Here is a 21,802-nt window from a genome sequence, read left to right as displayed (position 1 = left end):
AAAGATGGGAGTATAACAGTCCAACAGAAGCTGGTTTTTGAGCCTGCCTAGATTCCCCCAACTTGGAGCCTTAGATTATTCCCCCAACTTTTGGGACACCAGGAATAGCTCTGATGGGAAAATGGACGTTTCCAATACTGGTGGTTGAAACTGGACCACCCTGGTTGTCTAAACAAAACTTAAAAGTTCCTGGCAGCCTGGCCTATGGTAGGGGTCTGGAGTGAGGAATCTGCTAGTTTTGTATTCCATGATGAATGCCCAATCTCGAATTTTCTCAGCATTTTCAAGATGAGCACACCTGAGAGGATGGAAGTTGACTTGAAAATCTCTGTGAGGTAGCTGGTGGAATTTCCAATGATGTCCACCAGTAGGGCAGTGAAATCTGCAAGATAGATGGAAGAGGTTTAACTGTCTGAGACTTGGTGTGGATTTCAGAGACTGAGGGAAAAGTATATCATAGGTGGATTTTTCAGAGCAGATTCTACAACTTTGATTTAGTCCACGGCATTGAGGAATATTGACAATTTTAAAAAGAAATACTCCTAGTTGGTTTTTTTTTAGGTCTTAATTTCAGGCAGGCAGAAAACTTTGGGATCTGTCATTAAAATCCCCTTTCTGGAGTTCCCATTGTGGCGCAGTGGTTAACGAATCCGACTAAGAACCATGAGGTTGCGGGTTCGGTCCCTGCCCTTGCTCAGTGGGTTAACGATCCAGCGTTGCCGTGAGCTGTGGTGTAGGTTGCAGACGCGGCTCGGATCCCGAGTTGCTGTGGCTCTGGCGTAGGCCGGTGGCTACAGCTCCGATTCAACCCCTAGCCTGGGAACCTCCATATGCCGCAGAAGCGGCCCAAGAGATAGCAACAACAACAACAAAAGACAAAAAGACTAAAAAAAAAAAAAAAAAAAAAAAAAAAATCCCCTTTCTCCTCCATTGCCCTCCCTTTGGCCCCAAGTCCTTCTCTCCTAGCACCAAAGAACTGGGCAAGACTATATTGCTGAATCATGGTTTTTCTGATTTGTTTGCTCCTGTTATTTCACCTACTTGCTTTAGAATACCAAATCCATCAGATAGGAAGCAGCCCCGCAGACATGGGGGATATATACATTGACGTGGCCTCAGATTTTTAAGACAATATCAAATTGAGTGGTGGATTATACATGATGGGACGATCAAATGAGACAAGGACTCTATGCAAAATAGAACCAGGAATCTCTCCTCCCTGTGCGCCCCCCCACCCCCATGCTAAGCAGCCTGATGGAAGGAGATTGAGTTAATTTTACATCACAAATTCTATAACCTTTGCACACTTTCTGAGCATGTTTTGAACAAGGCTTGACATGCTGGGCATCATTGACCAATGCACGTTCCTAATACACTTCTTATCCAAAGAGCAGCTGCCTTCTCTACTGTTTATTTATGTTTTCCCAGGACCCAGCAGGTTCTTGGCTTCTAAAACAAGGGGTGTGTATTCCTTAGAACTTAGTGAAGCTCTAAGGAAGAAGTTTCTGAGGTCCCCTGGATATTCTCTCATCATGCCTTGTGCCAATGCTGTTTTTACTCGGTAATGGGATTGCGAGCTGGAACGGGGGGCAAGGTGACTAGAAAATATAGATCTGAGAGAGACATGGAAGTGAGTGTGAAAACCAGTGGGCTGTATGGCACATGAGGCCAACAGGAGGCAGGTGCTATTCTACTTGAGCCAGAGCCGCAATGCTTTGTCATCTTGACACACCTGCACAGACATATGGTTTATCTCCTGGAGGGAGGTGTAGGGCACCTACGTAGGTGTGGACACCTGGTCATGCAGAAGGCAAACAACCTTGGGCATGCTTGTTTGTGTCTCTTTCCATCAATCTGTTCCTAGTCACGTTGTGAAAACTAAGGGTAGGATTTTCTTTCTCGTTCTCAAAAGTCTCCTTTGTGGATTAATTAATTCATCTCATAAACATCCATTGAGAGCTCACTGTGTGCCAGACATCTGTTAGGCACTGGAGGATTGTGGGAGACACCGACTCTGCCCACCAGAAGCTGAGATGAGTGGGAGAGTCTTACAAACAGGCAGGAACTGCAACCCACTGTTGCAATCCACTGTGAATATCGCAGAGAAGTTATGAGCATGGCTCAGTGCCCAGACATTACGGATGGAGGCCAGGTCTACCCAAGTTTCAGAGAGATGATGGAAATTTCCCAAGGTCCCAGAGAGTGTGGTGGGGCTTGAATTTGAGCTGAGGTCTGTCTGCCTTGCTCTAAAGCTCCCGTTCTTCCCCCAATTTTCACCACTGCTCATACGCTCTCTTACTCCAAACATTTGTCAACTCCCCTTTTAGAACTGTTGTCATGATCGGGTCCCAGGCTTGGAAGAAAATCGGTTTTCACTACCTCAAAGATATTCTTTGTCTTGATGAAAATTTGAACTATTCAATTTACTAGCAACCCTTATGAATGATTTCTGACTACTTTCACATATGACTAGAAAGTAGGGGGAAAAAAACCCTGTTTTATCTCTCTAGCTGGCAATGATTTAAGAATGTCTCTTAGTAGTCAGTGTTAGCAAGGGTGTGGAAAAACACACCTGCTTTCAAGCATTGTGGGTAAGAGTGTCAACTATGCAAGACTCCTCGAGGGAAATTTAGCCGTTGGAATCATCACAAAATCCTCTTCCTGTCAGACAACAGTTCTATTTTGGGTGATACTTGGGCAAATACTCCAAGTGGCTGGACACAGGTACCCTTTACGGCATTTGCTGATAACTATTAAAAAAAAAAAGTTTCCATCAGGAGGAGATAAATAGATTATGGTACCTTCTGTCAATGAATACTATGAATTCATGTGAAGGATGAGATATACATTTATGTACCGTTGATAACTTTTTCCCCAAGTTCGATTATAAGTAGTAGTCCAATAGTTTGACTAGTCGACCGTCTTTCTAATGATGGACCCCCACGTTGTTCTCAGATTTTTCTCTTCAAACAATGCTATGTTCTGTTCTTGCCCCTTTGTGCAGACTAATGATTCCTCTAGGGTGGGAAACCAAGGAAGGAAATTTTAGGGACAAGGAATGTGCACATATTTAAGTATAATAGCTATGACTGTATTTTCCATCCTAGTCGAAGGAGAAAAACAAGAAATTCAGCCTTATCGAAGAGGGCACAGCAGAATCAGGGAGGCTTCAAGCCTCATGGTGAGTTCTGCTCACCTGATAAATCGTTGGTCCGATTGTTCAAGCAATAGCAGTACCGCGTGGGGAATTTGGCTGGATCCACAGTCTTCAGGTTAGAAACTGCGAAGAGAAACGGAGCACATAGCAGCCCTGACCCAGAGCCTGGCACGGCCCACCCATCACCCCTTGCTAACCATCTTCACCACCAAGGAGAACCTGGGAGGAGTGTGGGGGAGGGAATGGGTCGGGAAGTCTGGAGTTAGCAGAGGGCAAGCTTTTATACTCAGAAAGGATAAACCGCAAGATCCTACTGGAAAGCACTGGGGACTATATTCACAATCTCGCGATAAACCATAATGGAAAAGAACACGGAGAAGGACCTGTATGTGTATCACCGAGTCGCCTCGCCGTACAACAGAAATGAGCACAGCATTGTAAATCAACTTGACTCGAATAAGGTAAAAAAAAAAAAAGCCGGCAGCACGTACTGTTGTAAATGGCCACAGAAAACTTGTGGAAGGCGAAGGAGCTGTAGGAAGTAATACTCAGCAAAGAGAAGAACTTCTTGCTGTCTGCAGAAGACATCAAGATCAAGACATAGCCAAAGCCCACGCCCCCAAATACACAGTAGCAGAAATTAGCAAACCGATCTTAGAAATCAATAACCCCAGGCACAAATAAAAATAATAACAACATCATAAAAATTGCAACTAAGAAACAAAATCCAACCCAAGCAAACCAAGAGCACTGCAAAAGGACACATTCCCTTAGCTGTATTTCCTAATCTGTCCTTCATCGCTGGCAATTTTCTCACTAGATCAGATGCCTGCACAGATGCTAGGCTTGGAACGCAGCTTCCTCTCAATATGCTGGCAAACTTCCTACTTCGGTTGGATGTTTTTGATACTTTATCTGGATGTTTTCGATCTCATCATGAGTTAGGTAGGACACACATTCTCTGATCTGAACACGGGGGAGCTAAGTCAGACGGAGACGTGACCGGTCTTGCCCAGGTCACAGAGAGTCCAGAATTGAAGCAGGAACAAGACAAAAATGGGCCTGGATTGTACTTTTGGAAAAATGGTTACCTTTTAAAGCTCGACTCAGCATCCCGTTGACCAGCTCGGTCAGGTTAAGTGCAGACAAATCAACCGACCTTGCAGGCAGCTCTGAAAGAGATGCAAAGGAAATGCCACCCGCAGCCCTTTCTTGGCAATAGTTCCTCATTTCCAACATTCAGGCAGACATGCCCCCTCATTGGACATTTATGAATCCTTACATTCTGTGCTGGGCACAAGGAGCAGGAGGATAAAAGGCAGTTCCTGTCCTCTGGAGCTGACAGCTAATGGCATGTATTGTGACAAGGGAGAGTAGACAGGAGAAGTTCGGATGAAACATGAGGGAGGCTTATTTTCAGGAATATTTTACCTCTGCATTTGGAGACAGTCGAGCTTGGTGGGAAATGCGCATATATAATGTATAAGCCTTAGGAAATCACAGGCGTTCTCAATGTGCTAGGTAACATAAACAATGACATTGTCTAACAGAGGAGCTCAGATCCTGGCTGGCCACGGGCATGGCTGGAAAGATTTTTTTTTTTCAGTCCCACAATTCTAAGCCCTGGGCTCTATCCTCAGAGATTCAGATTTAATAGGTCTGGGATGTGTCCCAGACGTCCGCACCTAAATCCATCCATCCACCCATCCATCCATCCATCCATCCATCAGTTGCCTAGATATTGGTACTGTGCCACCAAGTGGAGAGATGCTGCTTCACCTGTCTATTCTCAGAAGATTTAGAAACAACGAGGTGGAACTAGTGCTTGCTTTTTATGATTTTTCAAACTCTCCATGTTCTGATGACTGTGGGAAGAGCAATCTGAGGATTGGAGAGATGCTGTGGCCTTGTTGCGGGGGGTTGGGAATAGAGGTGGGAGAAGGGGTCTCAGTGGCTCAGGCCCTGGGGTGTGTGGAGGGGAACTCACCCGTGGTATCCAGATAAGTGATCCTGTTTTCTCGCCTTTTCTCTTCTCTGAGGCCAGACACTGGGAAGGGAGAAGGATTCAGGGTAGAAGTGGAGCCTTCAACTCAGCCCTGCATTGCTCGAGAGGCCTCAGAATCGAGCTTAGTAAGGCTCAGCATTGCTGGGGCACCATGATGACTCCCTTGGGATTCTAGTGTCCTAGAACTGGACGTGGACTAGAAATGCCTATTTTAAGACATAGACAAGGCGATTCCCACGTGGGGGTGCTAATCCACCCTGAGTCTGTACTGGGTTGGGAAACCGAGGCTCAGCGAGGAGAAGAGACATGCTTAGAGGTGCAAAACGGAGCCCTGGTAACGAAGGCTCAGAACCTACTTCCAAAATATCAGGCCCCTCGCCCACTCTGAAAATTTCATCCTGCCGAAGAAGAAAACATCAAAGGAAAATCTGAAAGGTCAAAGGTGTCCGTTCATTCTTGATTCATCCACTAAACAGTCACCCAGGACCAAGCAACAGGGCAGGGGTTGGGTGTAAAATGGTGACGAGGGAAGGTCCGGGTCTCCACCTCTGCAGAGGCTGCTGTCGGCGGCTCAGAGGATGGAGGGGAATTCAGTCCCAAGTGAGCGTGCCCAACAGGGGACAGCGGGATGCTGGGCGCTCCTCCATCGGAGAGCCCGATCTGGCTTGGGGAGGAAGGGGACTGCTCGGAGGAAGGGATGTTTAGCAAGACCTGAAAAGGCAGCTGTTTGGGATTCGATGCCATTTCATCCCGCTGCATCTGTCACTGTCATTGTTGCAATAATTATCTTTTCGTGTCATATGTCCACTTTATAGATGGCAACATCCAGGCACAGAGAGGCTGCAAAATGTGTTACCTGCTGTGTCCCGGGGTAAGTCAGGATTTAGAGCTGGTCTACTTACCTGTTGCCCCAAGGAAAGCCCAGTCTTTTCCCTTCTTAATTTCTTTACCTCCAGACCCTGAAATAAAGGTTTTCATGAATAAAACTGTATTGTTATAACATCCTTGAAATCACCTTGTTCAACACTCTCTTTGAAGGATGAGGAAATTGAAGCCCAGAAATGTTAGGTGGTGGGACTAAATCCCACATCTGGCTGGTGTCCCTGTTTCCACCTCCCCCAAACCCTGACAACCTCCTTTCCTCTCTGCTTCTATGAGTTTGGCCATTTTATTGATTTGTTTGTTTATTTATTTAGTCTTTTGGGGGCCACATCTGAGACATATGGAGGTTCCCAGGCTAGCTGTTGAATCGGAGCTACATCACCGCTCACGGCAACGCCAGATCCTTAACCCACTGAGTGAGGACAGGGATTGAATCTGCATCCTCATGGATACTAGTCAGATTCGTTTCCACTGAGCCATGATGGGAACTCTGAGTTTGACCATTTTATATCCCTCATAGAAGTGGCATCACGTTGAATTAGTTCTTCTGTGACTAGTTGATTGCCCTTAGCATAATGTCCTCTAGGTTTATCCATGTTGTTGCAAATGGCAAGATTTACTCCTTTTTACGGCTGTATAATAGTCCATCCTGGTTAATATCATGTTTTCTTTATATGTTCACCTGTGAATGAATATTTAGGTTGTCCTGGCTGCTTTTCATGTATCCTGTTGGAACTTAGGTGCAGTCAACTGTTGTCAGCCAGTTTCCCTTTTCAAGGATGAATCTGCCCCTTTGGTTGAATATCAGAGCTTTGGGGTTAGAGGTAATTGGATTCCGTGGATCCCCTTCCTTACAACACACAACACGGCTACTGGAGATGGGGGGTTATGTTACAACTAAAGGAAGCCCGAGACAGACGTTAACTACCAAGCAGGTCAGAAGCTGTCAGACAACCCCCGCCCCCATCTGGTTGGAAAAGTCTGGCTTTCTCCCCTTAGGCACCCCGAAGGACCGTCTACCCCCCTAGTCTCTTCTGAAGCAGGTGCAGTAAGCTCTGTGGGAGGCAGTTACCAACCTCACCTGTTATCTGACCAGGAAGCACCTGGGCCCAGGATCACCTGGGCCCTGGATTTCCAGGATACAGAGATGCTGAAGGCCACTGGGCTTATGGGATAGTCCTACTCCTGGCAAGTCAGAACAATAATCCCTGGGCTGCAGTCTTCCTAACAAAGAACTTTTCCTGAATGTCACTCCTTTCATTAAGGAGAAATTATTTCTACCACTTCTTTTTATAATTATAGGCCTGTGGGTAGATTTTGGTAACACTATTTGAAGTGTGAGCTAAATACCCCTCAAGCAGGATTTCTGAATATGATAGAGAGATATTTTTCAAATAAATTGCTAGGGAGATAATATGAAGCTATTCTTCTCTTTTTAGATAAAAAGACCCCCATAGCAATATTCTTTTTCTTTTTGCCTTTTTTTTTTTTTTTTTTTATGGCTGTACCATATGGAAGTTCCTAGGCTAGGGGTCGAACTGGAGCTGCATCTTCGAGCTACACCACAGCTCATGGCCACACAGGACCCTTAACCCACTGAACGAGGCCAGAGATGGAACCTGCGTCCTCATGGATGTTAATTGGTTCTTAAGCAGCTGAGCCACAGCAGGAACTCCATAATATCTTTAAGATAGGTGGTATTAGCACTCTTCATATTCATTCATGTTTAGTATTTTATAACATTTTACCCTTTATGATTACCTGTGAGACAGAAATTTTTACTTCTATTTAAAGAGAAAGTAGGAGTTCCTGTTGTGGCTCCGTGGAAACAAATCTGACTAATATCCATGAGGATGCAGGTTCAATCCCTGGCCTCGCTCAGTGGGTCAGGGATCTGGCGTTGCCATGAGTTTTGGTGGGTGCAGGTCACAGACAAGGCTCAGATCCTGCGTTGTTGTGGCTGTGTCATAGGCCAGCATCTACAGTTCCAATTCAACCCCTAGCCTGGGAACTTCCATATGCTGCGGATGTGGCCCTAAAAAGAAAGAAACAAACAACAACAACAAAAAAAAACAACCCTGCTTATAGACTAGAAATTGGTACAATTGATGTCCTCTGGGGAAGGGAAATGGTTGACTGGGGAAATATTTTAACTTTATACACTTGTGTACCTTTTGCATTTTAAACTATGTGAAGGTACCAACTAATGAAAAAATCAACAAAAATTTTTAAAGAGTGATTCCTGCTCCCACTCCCACCTCCCAAATTCAAAAGCATTCAAAAAAAGAATTATTCTGATGGTTTGCCAAAAAGTTAGGAACAGAAATCCAGCATTTGACTCCTGTGTGTTTTTTAAGTTGTAATGCACTCAGTCTCTTGTTTTATAACCAATTTCATAACATCCAAATAGAAGTCAGAAATTCGAATATGGTTCAGTGGTAATGACCCCGACTTGCATCTGTGAGGATGTGTGTTCGACCCCTGGCCTCACTTGGTGGGTTAAGGATCTGGCGTTGCCGTGAGCTGTGGTGTAGGTTGCAGACGTGGCTCGGATCTGGTGTGGCTGTGGCTTAGGCTGGAAGCTGCACCTCCAACTCGATCCCTAGCCTGAGAACTTCCATATGCTGTGGGTGAGGCCTAAAAAGACCAAAAAAAAAAAAAAAATCAAAGAAAGGTGGGATTATTACAAAGATAATAATGGCACATAAAAATATTTCCCGTTATGAAATCTTCTGTTGCTAATAGAAGGTCACCGTCTTTGTGGATTTAATAAGATTATGGAAATCCAGGTGTACATGAACCAGAAAGCAATGAGCAGCTCGTGGGAACTATTCCTACAACTGTTAGAGCTGGAGATACAGATACAATCACCGTCTTACAGAGAGAGAAAGAGAGGCTCAGAGAAGCCAAGGCAATTGCCCAAGACAGAATAAGCGAGGCAGGACCCCTGCCCATTTACCTGATGTGGAGAGGAACGCCATGACATTGTCCTTCTTGGCTTCTCTTTGAAAGGCAGACACTAAAGTAAGGAAAGTTTCATCAGAGAAATTATAAGCCAGACAGGACATGAAAGACAATTGAATGCAAACAACACCTTTAAAGATGAGAAAAATTGTGATGTGCACTTGCTTAAAATCCCACGTGCCATTTGTTCACGTGGTCATCAAATCTTCCTTTTTCTTGTTTGGCCATATCCAAGGCACATGGAAGCTCTGGGGCCAGTAACTGAATCAGAGCTGTAGCTGCCAACCTACAGCACAGCCACAGCAATGGGGGATCTGAGCAGCATCTGTGACCTACACCACAGATCATGGCAACGCCGAATCCTTAACCTACTGAGCAAGGCCAGGGATCGAACCCAAACCCTCACGGATACTAGTCAGATTGTAACCTGCTGAGCCACAATGGGAACCAGTTGCATTCTTACTCCGCTGCGCCACAGTGGAAATTTCAAGTCATCAAAAATTTCTTGGTTAACTTTAATAATACTAATACTTGATCACATGATTAGGCCCCTAGACTTGAAAAGGTGTTGTGCATGTTGGATGCTGGGATAGTATGAACAGATGGATACAGCTTCCATCCCTACAGAGCTTACAGTCTAGTTGGGAAGACAGACAGAAAGAATAGGAAGACCCATGGATATTGTCACAAACAACATTAGATACTTTGAAGGGCATTTTGAATGTAAGAAACGGGAGCCAGATCTAATCTCAGTGATCTGAAAACTGTCCCTGGGGGGTGACTTTCAGCTGAGATCTGAAAGATGAATAATAGTATTTGAGCAGGATGCAGCTGGTTGAGGGGGTATTCAGCGTATAGATAAGCATGAACATTATTTTATAAACTAAAAAAGGCCTACATGATGGGGCGTAAAAATGAAGGCACTGGGCTATGGTAAGAACCAGCAATGGCCAGGCGGGCTTGGTCATGCTGAGCATGTAAAGAACTTGAGATCCTATCCAGAGAGAAGTAGAACGTCACTGAATACTTTTTGGGAGGAAGAGGGAGAAGTGAGGGAGGCACTTGGAAAGCAGCTGAATGAAATGTAAGAAAAGATGGGTCAGGTTGGTGAGTAGAGGATGGATCCCGGAGACACAAGAGGAGAAGGAGGGAGCTGGTTGAGGGAGCGCTCCTGGTGGTTCTGCAAAGAGAAGACGGTGCTTTGGGGAAGGGTGGTAACAGGGGAGGTGAAGATAATTCTGTTGCGGAAATGGGACTCAAACGCAGCAGAAAAAACAGGATAAGGGGCAACATCAGAAATGGGGAATGTGTTATTGCCATTTTGATCAAACTCAGTTAAGATTCTGGGCTGAAACATTGGATGCTATGATTCTCTAAAGCACAACGAATACCCAAACATAGTATGCAGAACAGCTGCTCGAACTTCCGCCAGACCCACCTGTGTGGCAAAGGGACAGGATGCATGTGAGGCCCAGGCAGAGCTTCACCGGAGGACTGAGTAGCAGGCAGCCTTGCATGCTGGGGATGCTCTGGGCCACCTGGAAGCAAACAAGCAAGCACTTGGAGGAAAGCAGCTGGGTGACTAACCACGTCGATGCAGAATATCCTTGAGAATACTGCATGGAGAGCCATTAGAAACACAATCTATAAAAGGCACTGTAGAGTTAGGATAGGTTAGGTGGTGCTGCTGTAACAAGGTAATACCGCAATCTCACCGGCTTAATTCAACAACCAAATTGATGTCTTGTTTGTGGTCTCTACTCTCTGCAAGCTGGTGGGGAACTCTGCTCTGTCACTCGGGGCCCCAGATAAGGAAGCATCCACCTTTTCGTAGTTCACCATCTGGTCCGTGTGTTCTCCTTAGTCCTCGACTCATTGACTTAGTCATTGACTCACGATGGCAGGGGAAAGAGAGAGCTGGAGGATTATGCACCGACTCTTAAATGCTCTAGCAAGAAGTGACGTGGCCACTTTTATTTACAGCCCCCACCAGAATTCCCCACGTGGTATAACTGCAGGAGATCTGGAAGCACAAAAGGGGAGAATTAGCAACACTTCCAAGGGTTTTTCTGGCCATTTAGATGGGAAATACCCTCCAAATACAGCATCACTGCTGCTTATAAATAGGAACATAACCTTACTATGTGTGTACATATGAATATTCCCCCCTCTCTCCTTTTCTGCAGTGCTATGTGCCAGCCATTCACCTGGGCATTTGCTATGCAGAATCAGCATGACATTTAAAGCTGCAAAGCTGAATCTAAGAGAAAGGATGGCAAAAATTTATTGAGGGCTTTTGGCATGCTAGACCTCCCACGCTGCCTGACACATATTATCCCTGCCTAACGACACAATCTGGGTGGACTAGGCGTTAGATGTTTATTATACGTGTACTATAGAGTACGTGGACTTGATCTGAAAAGAGAAGAAATTTGCCAGTGGTGGAGAATAGAATAGATCTGGAGGTGAACTGAGGAAGAGGAGACAAGTCAAGAGAAAGTGAACCGAGATTGGGGATGTTGTCTCAGGAATTGGGCATCTTCATGGCAAATTCTATTTTAAGGAGTTTTGCTGTCCATTAGGGAGGGAACCGCCTTTGGAATTTTCTTCCAAGATCCTCATAATCATTTTAATTGCCTTTTCATTATTGGTAGATACTGAAGTGGTGTTTCTTCCTGACGCTACCCTGGACAGGGACAGGCCTTACACAGGAACAAGAGGCTGAGACTCTTATTCTCATAAATCTGTCTACTCTTTGAAGCTCTGTTTTCCTCATCTGCAAAATGGGGGCAGGAGAACCTAGCTCATGAGATCGTTGCGAGGATTTAAGGTAATGGATCTAAAGTACTCAGCTTAGCCCCTGGCATGTACAGGTGCTCAGTACATGCACCTGTCATCACAGGCAGGCTGGTGGCACAAGGACAGATCAGACACACCCCTCCCTTCATGCTGTTCATAACTTGGAGGAGATGAGCACACAGTCAAGGAACACATGGAGGCCAGCTATGCCACATCCGCTATGGACCGGGTGACAGAGGCGACTCAAGAGGGAACGAGAGAGAGACTTAGAATTCACTCCATGAAAGGGGTCCTGGGGGTGAGGGAGGGCAGGTGACACAGCAAACTACATGGAGGTCTTTCCTCTGGCCCTCAGCTGCTGAGGGACTATTACCCCACCTGAGCCTCATGTAAAACGGACAGAGTCACAGCTGCCTTGAAGATATTTTGTGACCCAAACGAAGAGAATGACAATCCTCAAAGTTCTAATTTTACAAAGACGGGATCGGATGTCCAAAAATTTTCCCTAATTTTTTTCAGTTGAGTCACCATTGTTTCATGGCATTCCCCATGGCTATTATTGGCGAATCAACCACTGTTTCCTCGGTGACAAAAGCTAATCATGTAAGGATATGACAACAGCAATAACATATTGAAGGCGGTGAGACTACGCTACCCTCAAACATGGCTACGGATGAGTTTGAGCTAAAGGCCAATGGGAAGCAACAGTTGCAAGAAAGAAGGCTTCAAGGAGCCTCCCCTGAGTAAGAGAAGAAAGTCTCCATTATAAACCCTCTCTCCTGGGGGAGCTTTATGGCCACGAAGGGGATGGAAATTTGGCTCCAAGATGAGCCTGTGCAAACTGACCTTATTAAATAACACTTTGAACCTTACTAAAATAACCCTCCTCTTTCGATGGTTTCCTAGTGTACTTACTGTCCCACAGTTAAGACCCCCAGGAGCTCAACACACTTTTCCTTTTCCTGCCACTGCCCCACCAACTTAACCCTCTTCTGTAAAAATGATACAGAAATCTTGGGGTCTGACACCTCTTGGCGGTTTTCGTTCATTTCTTTTTCTTTTTCAGCCACATCCTCCACGTATGGAAGTTCCTGGTCCAGGGATCAAGTCTGAGCTGGAGCTGCAACTTACACCACAGCTGCAGCCACGCTGGATCCTTAACCCATTGTGCCACAGTGGGAACTCGTTCATTCATTCATTTTTGTGCGGCTCCCCCCTCTACGTGTAGATGAAATAGCCTTTTTCTCCGGTTAATCTGTCCTCTGGCTTTTAATGTGCAGGCCCCCAGACACTGAACCTAAGAGGGTAGAGGAAACAGTTTCTTCCACTCTGACAGTGTAATTAATAGAGCCTCCATTTGTGGTTATCGTCGTTATTTCACCTTCTCCAAGCATCCCCCGAGTGAGACACCGATATTTCGAGTATACAAGAGAAGGCCCTGGGGATCAGCGGGGGAGCCCTTACTCATAATCGAGGGCCTCCAAGGGGGAGAGCTGGGGCTTGAACCATGTTCGCTCAGATACTAAAGTCTCTGACCTTTTTCACCATTTTCTTCTCTACTTCCCTGCCCTTCAAAATACCAGCCCAGGAGTTCCCATTGTGGCTCAGTGGTTTACAAACCTGACCAGTATCCATGAGGACATGGGTTCGATCCCTGGCCTCGCTCCGTGGGTTAAGGATCTGGTGTTGCCACGAGCTGTGGGGTAGGTCGCAGACATGGCTCAGATCCTGCGTTGCTGTGGCTGTGGTGTAGGCCAGCAGCTGCAGCTCCAATTCAACCCTTAGCCTGGGAACTTCCATATGTCACAGGTGCTGCCCTAAAAAGAAAAAGAAAAATAACAATAATAACAAAATACCAGCCCAGAGTGTCACAAAGGGGCCTGAGGTTAGAAACAAAAGGAACTGATGATCCTTTCAAAGGGTGGGCAGAGGGGTAAGAGAGCCCGTCATGCTGCCCAGAGAAGTGCCGAAAATCACTGTTGGCATCCACGAATCTGCCGGGGAAGCTTGTGAAATGCATTCACAATCTGTCTGTGTTTGGCAATAGCCCTGGAGCTGGAAGTGTAAATAGTTAAGGACGGAGCTGGTGGAACCCTAGTTAAACATTGGGTTCCTTCCTGCAAACAAGGATCACCAGTCAACCAGGGCTAGTTAAGCCTGCTGAGTACACCTACCTTTCTCATCGGATTTTGCGGCCAAAAGAGGCCCCGTCAGACACAGACCAAAGCCAGGGCTCAGTGTCAAGGTGAAATCTCACACTGAAGTCTGGCAGGTTTGGACCAGCCGCAGTGAGAGCAGCATCTTCTCCATACATTATGAAGGTCTGTTTGAGACGGGATCGCAGGGGTACAGTCATTTGAAAAAGGACTAGGTCATGAGTGGCCTTGGGCAAAACAGGCCTTGGAAAGTAGTGCACCAAAGCTCTGGAGGCCTGAGTCCCAGAGACAAACACCAGGCTCGAGGGAATAAAAGATTGACTTTATCTCTGTTACAGTCACAAGCATACCTAGTTGCCACCAGAGGGCAAGTTCAACTACAAGTTTGAACCTTATCTCTTCGGGGCCTTGCTTGCAGAAAATGCTCATGCATTTTTTCCTTCCCAGAAGCACGCCCTATTCCTGAGCGCCACCATGGAGCCACCTGCTGCCTGACGGCAGAAATGCAAGGATTTCTGGAAATTACCAGTGATCATGAGACAAACCCTGCCTATTAGAAAAGCCCCTGGCCCCTTCTACTCTGGGAGCTGGCACTTTTTTTTTTTTTTTTCTTGCCTTCTCCTTTGTGCAGCTCTCTCTTTTAATTAAAAAAGCTTTGCTCACCTAAGAGTCCTGTGGAAGCAATAATCATTTTTATGGTATAGCTGTCCAAGAATCCAGAGAGGCCCAGAAACACTTTCACTCCTCCTAGTGAGAGATGGCAGACAACTTGCCCAAGATCCTTGACCTTGTGAGGGGCAGCCCTGGCCTTCACCCTCGGGCGGTTGGCCCCATGGCCCCGAAACACTGAAAAAGGAGGTTTTGCATTTTCAAAAATAGTGCATTCGGAAAAAGAAGGGAAGATCTACTCTTTCTCTCTTTTTCTCTCTTTCTCTCTTTCTTTCTTTCTTTTTTCTCTTTTGCTATTTATGGCCGCACCTGCAGCATGTGGAGGTTCCCAGGCTAGGGGTCGAATTGGAGCTACAGCTGCCGACGTACACCACAGCCACAGCAACGCCAGGTCCAAGCCATGTCTGCGACCTACCCCACAGCTCATGGCAACGCTGGATCCTTAACCCACTGAGCAAGGCCGGGGATCAAACCTGAGTCCTCTTGGACTAGTCGGATTTGTTTCTGCTGAGCCACGACAGGAACTCCAGAATCTACTATTTCTTGACTATCTGGTGGGCAGGTATTTTACATATGGTAACAAGCCGGTTCTGGAAGCAACCCGACTTAACTCATTATCTTCCTTGTTTTATGGAAGAAAGCCAGGCTCAGCCCAGCAACTGGGAACAGGGATGAAGAGCCAGGATTGAAACCCCAGTCTGTCGGCTGCCCAAATCCGTGACTGGCTAGCCGCTCCAGAAGTAAAGTTTTCTTAGTCATTGCCTTGCTGCCAGCCATTTTTCAGAACCTTCTTTCATCCAATTTTCTTTGGATGAAAGATCACATTTCCTTTATCGCCCATGTGAGGACAAGCCATCCACCCAGCTGATGACTGCATTAAGATTCTAATCGATAGCATAAGAGAAAAAAAAAAACCCGATGGAAAAACAGACTGTCCACAAAAGGTGAGACTTTGCTTAAGTGCAGCACAGGGGGGATGATGGAAATTCCTCTCATCTCTTTCAGCAACCAGGAGCTCAGAGCTTGGGAATTACAGACGATGCATTTCTTATCTGGCTTCACGCTTTGAGGAGCAGAGGGAAACGAGGGGTTTGAAAATCTCTACGGCGTATATGCCTTACCTGTCTCGCAAGCAGGATAAATGACTTCAAAGAATTTAAGCAGCCTGAAAGAGGAACAGCTAACCTCAGAGCTGCTGGGGTTTATATGAGTTCGTAGTGAAAGATACAGAAGGTGGGGGTGGGGAAAGGCTTGACAACGTTGCTTGAAATCCTCAGGGACAGGGATGAGGGGGAGAGAAAAAATGGAATCATAGTCCTACCATGAAGGCAGGGCCGTGGAGCAGGATCAGCAACACGGCAGAGAAAAGCCCTTGCTTGGGGCTGAATGGAATCTGTGAGCAGAACGACAAAGCCCCGATTCAGCCTGGGTTGGGACACCTCTTGTGACAGCAATTACGGGTATTGAAGAAGCAGAACAGAATCACTAGGTGATGAGTTTTCCCTTCCTGTTGTAAAGAGCCATGAGCCAAGCATCCCTTCTCCCAAGGGGCAGCGAAAGTCTCTTGAATGCTGGTGACTGTTAGCACAGCAGGCAAGCCTGACTCCACTGCCTGTATTTTAAGGCCGAAAATGGTGTCACATTTTTAAGTGGTTGAGAGAAATCAAAACCAAAAAGAGTAATTCGTGACGTGTAAAAAGATATAAATTCAGGGAGTTCCTGCTCTGGCTTAGCGGTAAGGAACCAAACTAGTATCCATGAGGATACGGGGCGATCTCTGGCCTTGTTCAGTGGGTTAAGGATCTGTTGTTCCCATGAGCTGTGGTGTAGGTTTGCAGGAGAGGCTCGGATCTGGCGTTGCTGTGGCTGTGGTGTAGGCCGGCAGCTGTAGCTTGGATTTGACCCCTAGCCTGGGAACTTCCCTGTGTCGAGGGTGTAGCCCTAAAAGAGAAAAGAAAAAAAAAAAAAAAGATATAAATTCAGATTTCAGTGTCTCCATTACAGTTCTACTGGGACACTGTCACACTCACTCATTTAAGGATTATCTCTGGGTGTGTTTGTTCTGTAAGCTCCCCAGCCTAGAATATATATTACCTGGCACTTCACAGAAAAACTCGGCTGACCTCTGGCCTAGAAGAACCTGCTAGCTGTGTGGCCTTGAGTAAATTGCTTGACTTCTCTGAACCTGGTCAGATTTCTTCTACTTGTACTGCCCTAATTCAAGGTTCATCTTTCTTGTCTGAGCTACTGGAATTCTTACTAACTTGTTACCTACCTACAGCCCTCGCTTCCCTGAGTAAATTTCCCTCAGATAAGCCAGAGATCTATTTGTTTGTTTTTTTCTTTTTTTTGTCTTTTGTCCTTTTTTTTTAGGGCTGCACCCGTGGCATATGTAGGTTCCCAGGCCAGGTGTCTAACCAGAGCGGTAGCCACCGACCTACACCACAGCCACAGCAACACCAGATCCGAGCCGAGTGTGCGATCTAATCACATCTCATGGCAGCACCGGATCCTTAACCCACTGAGTGAGGCCAGGGATTGAACCCACAACCTCACTGTTCCTAGTTGGATCCATTTCCGCTGCACCACAATGGGAACTCCTGAGGTCTGTTTATTGCAAAACGACTTGGTTGAAGTATATCACACATTCTATCAAATTCACCCACGTAAAGGTACAATTCAGTGAATTTTAGTAAATTCACCAAATTGCACCACCGTCACGATCTGGGTTTAAAATATTTAAATTTATTTATTTTTATGTTTAATTTTTTGTCTTTTTAGGGCTGCACCCATGGCACATGGACGTTCCCAGGCTAGGGGTCAAATTGGAGCTGTAGCCGCTGGCCTACACCCCAGCCACAGCAGCACGGGATCCGAGCCACGTCTGCGACCTACACCACAGCTCACAGCAACGCCAGACCCTTAACCCACTGAGCAAGGCCGGGGATCGAGCTTGCATCCTTATGGATACTAGTCAGATTTGTTTCCACTGAGCCACATTGGGAACTCCCTAAAATATTTAAATTTAAATTCCACCTCCCTCCCCTGGTCCACAAGACCTCAGAGAGTTGCCCTCCTCATCAGTCTCCCTCTACATCTCACTCTCCTCACACTCCTTTTCTCCTTGTTCATCGCCTTGGAATGGTGGCCCCAGGATCTTGGCACTGGCTGTTCCTTCTGATTGTAGCAGTTTTCCTGTGTATATATATATATATATATATATATAGGAAACTGGGTCACTTTGCTGCACATCAGAAATTGATACAACATTGTAAATCAACTATGCTTTAATTTTTTAAAAAATAGTATGTAATGCTTTCCCCCAGCTTTGTCAAATGACTGGCTCCTGCCCAGCCTTCACTGTGTCACCTACAACGGGGTGCCTCGCCCAAGGATGCTCTTATAGTTACTCTGAGCACCATAATTAATTATTGTGCTCACTCGTTGGCTTGATTCCCTATGGTCTGTCTCCCTGCCAAAGATGTCAGCTCAGGATCTTCCTTTGCCATATCCGCATATCCGCCACCATATGTTAGAATCTAGTGTAATGCTTGACATAAATATTTTTTGAATGAATGAATGAAAAAATGAACAAATCAATTTTTATTCAGTTTGGACCTTTGATAAAATCTCCCAATGGCTCTTTCTCCTCTTTAATCCATTCTCTATATTCCTGTCCAATAGAAATGTAATACAAACTATATATGCATTTAAAGTTCTTCCAGTAGAGTGTCTGTCGTGCCTCAGTGGAAACAAATATGGCTAGTACCCGTGAGGGCGCAGGTTCAATCCCTGGCCTCGCTCAGTGGGTTAAGGATCCGGCATTGCCATGAGCTGTGGTGTAGGTCACAGATGCAGCTTGGATCCTGCTGTGGCTGTGATGTAGGCCAGTGGCTACAGCTCCGATTCGACCTCTACCCTGGGAACCTCCATGTGCCATGGGTGCAGCCCTAAAATAAAATAAAATAAAATATAAATAAAAACCTTCCAGTAACCCCATTTGAGAAGTTCAAAAAAGCAGGAAAAATGTTGAAGAAACATGATACATCAACTATATATACTTCAATTTAAAAAATGTGAAAAAAATGTACTTTATGTAACACCCTCTATCCAACGTATTATCACTTAAATATGTGAGCAGTGTTAACAATGAATAATGAGATTTCTTTTTTGTGTACTCTCTTGAAAAGCTGGTGTATATTTTGTACCTACAACACTTCTTAATTAGGGCTAGTCCATTTCAAACCCTCCACAGCACCCTTGGCTGAAGGCTACCGTATTGGATAATGCCACTGCAGAAGATCAAAGCGATTCTTCCAGGCCAGAGCACTGACCGTGTCATTCCCCCTTCAATGGCACTTCATTCCCTCTCTGGTGAAGCCCCGATGTGTTACTCTGACCCATGCAATGGTCTCCACCATCGGACACTGACCCCGCCACGCCCTATCATTTACACTCTTGACCTCGCACTTGCTGCTCCATCCACACCATCCTGCCCCACTCTCCCCTACCTACGGCACATTTCCACTAGAGGCCTCATTTGCATCTCAGATGTAAAGTGTCAAAAGCCAATTTCACATCCTTTTGCAAAAATGGTCCCTTTCCCTAATCTACGCTCATCTCATTTAATACCTTCCTCCTTCCATTCTCAAGTAAACTACTCCACAATCTTCAAGAAGATTCTTCTACCTCTTTCCCACCTCACGTTCAATTTATCAGCAGGTCCTCTGCCTCTATTCTTCAAATGTATCCAGAATCTAAATACTTTTTATTACCCGTTTAATCACCACTCTGGTCCAAGCCGCTCTTGGCTCTCACTGGGATTATTGCTAATGTGATACTGTTTCTGATTAAGCTTGTCGCCTCTTCCCCGGGCTCCTTCAGTGTATGTTCAGTACAGCAGCTGGACAACCTCCTTTTAGCTTCCGCTAGGTCTCGTTACCTCTCTACTCAAGGCCCTGCCATGACTTTCTGTCTGAATCAGAGGAAAAGCCAGTGTCCTTATAATGGCCCAGAAGGCTGTTCATGACCTGACCCGTGTTACTTCTCTAATTTCATCTCTGCTTCCCTCCGCTACCCAACTTCCCTTGCCCTTCACTGGCCTGAGGCTGAGCCCCGCCCTGAACCAGGAGATAAATTGCTGGGAATGTTTTCACATTTGATGTGGAGGCTGGATGCGAGGACAATGAGCTGTTCTCAGGGGACACACCTTACATGTCTTCAGTTTGGGGACTCATTGGGTCCCAGGTCAACTGGATGCCCAAGTTCATTGTCAGAAGCCAACATTGTTAGGAACAATACCTGGGTCCCAGGAGTATCTGGGATAGGAGGCTATGAATGGGCTTTTGCTCCATTTGTGCAGATGAAAAGGGGTTTTCTCAGGAATATAATTTTGAAGCTCTTTCTCTGTCATACTGTCACCTGAGACTGGAGGAGGTGAGTTTTGTGGGAGGAAGGATATATGGTTGCAGAGTGGCTGTGCTTCTCATAACTGCAAAGTCAGCCACAGGCTTTCACGATGGCAAATTATGGACCTTGGAGCTGAAGGATGACCTTCTAGCAGAGCTTCTTACCTGCTTCCTAAAGGATACGAGCCCTGTTTGAACGATGCATAAGTTCACGGGCACCATGGACAGCTTGTCCAGTGTTGGCCAAGTTTGTCCTTTGACTTAAAGAGTGATTGGTGTCAGCCTGGCTGGGTTTTTGCTTCTCTGTATGAAGAGTTCTCAGGTGGGCTTATGGCCCAGAAGCAGATGTCACCGCATCCTGTTTTCCCTCTGCGCACCTGTGAGTCCATCTGGGGTCACAGGACACAGGTGGCAGCGCAAGCACAGCTCCCCACCTCCACTGGACACATCTCTCCGCTCCTCTGGCTTAAAGCTTTCACTTCTGGGAGCTTGTTCAGCAGTAGCATGTGGAAACCTGGCAGGGGAGGGAATTTAATGCCCCAGGCGCAACTCTCAACCAGGGAGGAAGAGGGCTCAGTGAGTGACCACCCCAGACACCTGTCCCAAGGTGGAATGAGTCTTTGGTACATTTTACTTGTATATTCCCGTTTATATGGAAATGTACATGTACAGGTACATTTACAAGGGGTTCCTGGTGGAGCTGAGCCCAGTTACCCACAAGGATGAGCTCCCTCTTTATTGGATTTTCTCAGTCCCTGTTCCACTCTATCAATTGTGTTTTCAGGATGCACCCAACATCCTGCATCTATTCCAGAGGAAACCCAAATTAAGGCAGCCAGGTCCGAGGGCACAGGATAGGGTCAAAATCTGTCCCTCATTGAACATTTGCTGAGTGCTAGATCCTTCTTTAGGTTAATGACTTTCAAGGGCACATTTTTCTCCCCACTTTTTATTCATTTACTTATTTGTCTTTTTAGGGCCGCACCCACAGCATATGGAGATTTGCAGACTAAGGGTCAAATCACAGCTGAAGCTACTGGCCTACGCCACTAGCCACAGCCACGCAGAATCTGAGCCGTGTCTGCGACCTACACCACAGCTCACAGCAATGCCGGATCCTTAACCCACTGAGCGAGGCCGTGGATCGAACCTGTGTCCTCATGGATACTAGTCAGATTCATTTCCACTAAGCCACGATGGGAACTCTCCTCCCCACTTTACCGATGATAAACCAAGACAGCAAAAGTTCAAATAACTCTCCCCAGGTTCCCCACCCCAGCCACCTCTTTCTGCTGAGAAAGCATCCCTTTCTGTTGTCCTGACAACAGAGAGAACGATTCTGATGCGCTTCACCTGTTTCCTTCCCATCCAACCACAGTTCCTCTGAGTCACCTACATAGGCTTCCCCCAACAAGGTCTCAGAGGGGAAGCTTTCTCAAAGGAAGTAACAGGAGCCTTGGGGGTAGGGGGTCCTGGGCTCTATTTTTTATGAATGTCTGTCCTTTGGCACGTCCCTTATGTTTCTGGGTCTGCATTTCCTCTTCTGTAGAAAGACAGTAATCCTGTCTTAAGACCGTAATGACTGGATAATGTTTTCCTGAGCTCTGTACATGCGCAAAACTCTGCAGAAGCTATTTCCGAGGAGATGGGCCACCTACACCATGCTCTCTCCGTGGCTATGAGTTTTCAATTCTGTTTTCTTTCTTGTGTCTTAGTGCTTCAACTGCTTCTTACAAATATACTCGAATCCCCTCCTATGGCT

General features: G+C 46.1%; 1 protein-coding gene across 1 annotated transcript in view; it reads right to left on the bottom strand.

The window, feature by feature from the left end:
* HHLA1 (HERV-H LTR-associating 1) overlaps positions 1 to 21,802 on the bottom strand; it is a 46,194-nt gene that overhangs the window by 17,371 nt on the left and 7,021 nt on the right. Inside the window, exons 3-12 of the mRNA XM_021090616.1 lie at positions 15,754 to 15,797; positions 14,627 to 14,809; positions 10,999 to 11,031; positions 10,447 to 10,614; positions 9,004 to 9,063; positions 5,145 to 5,204; positions 4,249 to 4,329; positions 3,649 to 3,732; positions 3,197 to 3,280; positions 299 to 382 (exon numbers count right to left, since the gene is read on the bottom strand). Coding sequence (XP_020946275.1) covers positions 299 to 382; positions 3,197 to 3,280; positions 3,649 to 3,732; positions 4,249 to 4,329; positions 5,145 to 5,204; positions 9,004 to 9,063; positions 10,447 to 10,614; positions 10,999 to 11,031; positions 14,627 to 14,809; positions 15,754 to 15,797 — 881 coding nt within the window. The remainder of the gene's footprint in view (positions 1 to 298; positions 383 to 3,196; positions 3,281 to 3,648; positions 3,733 to 4,248; positions 4,330 to 5,144; positions 5,205 to 9,003; positions 9,064 to 10,446; positions 10,615 to 10,998; positions 11,032 to 14,626; positions 14,810 to 15,753; positions 15,798 to 21,802) is intronic.

This window comes from Sus scrofa, chromosome 4 (genome assembly GCF_000003025.6).
Source record: "Sus scrofa isolate TJ Tabasco breed Duroc chromosome 4, Sscrofa11.1, whole genome shotgun sequence".
NCBI classification, from domain to species: Eukaryota; Metazoa; Chordata; class Mammalia; order Artiodactyla; family Suidae; genus Sus; species Sus scrofa.
This window is presented reverse-complemented; position numbering and strand designations above follow the sequence as displayed.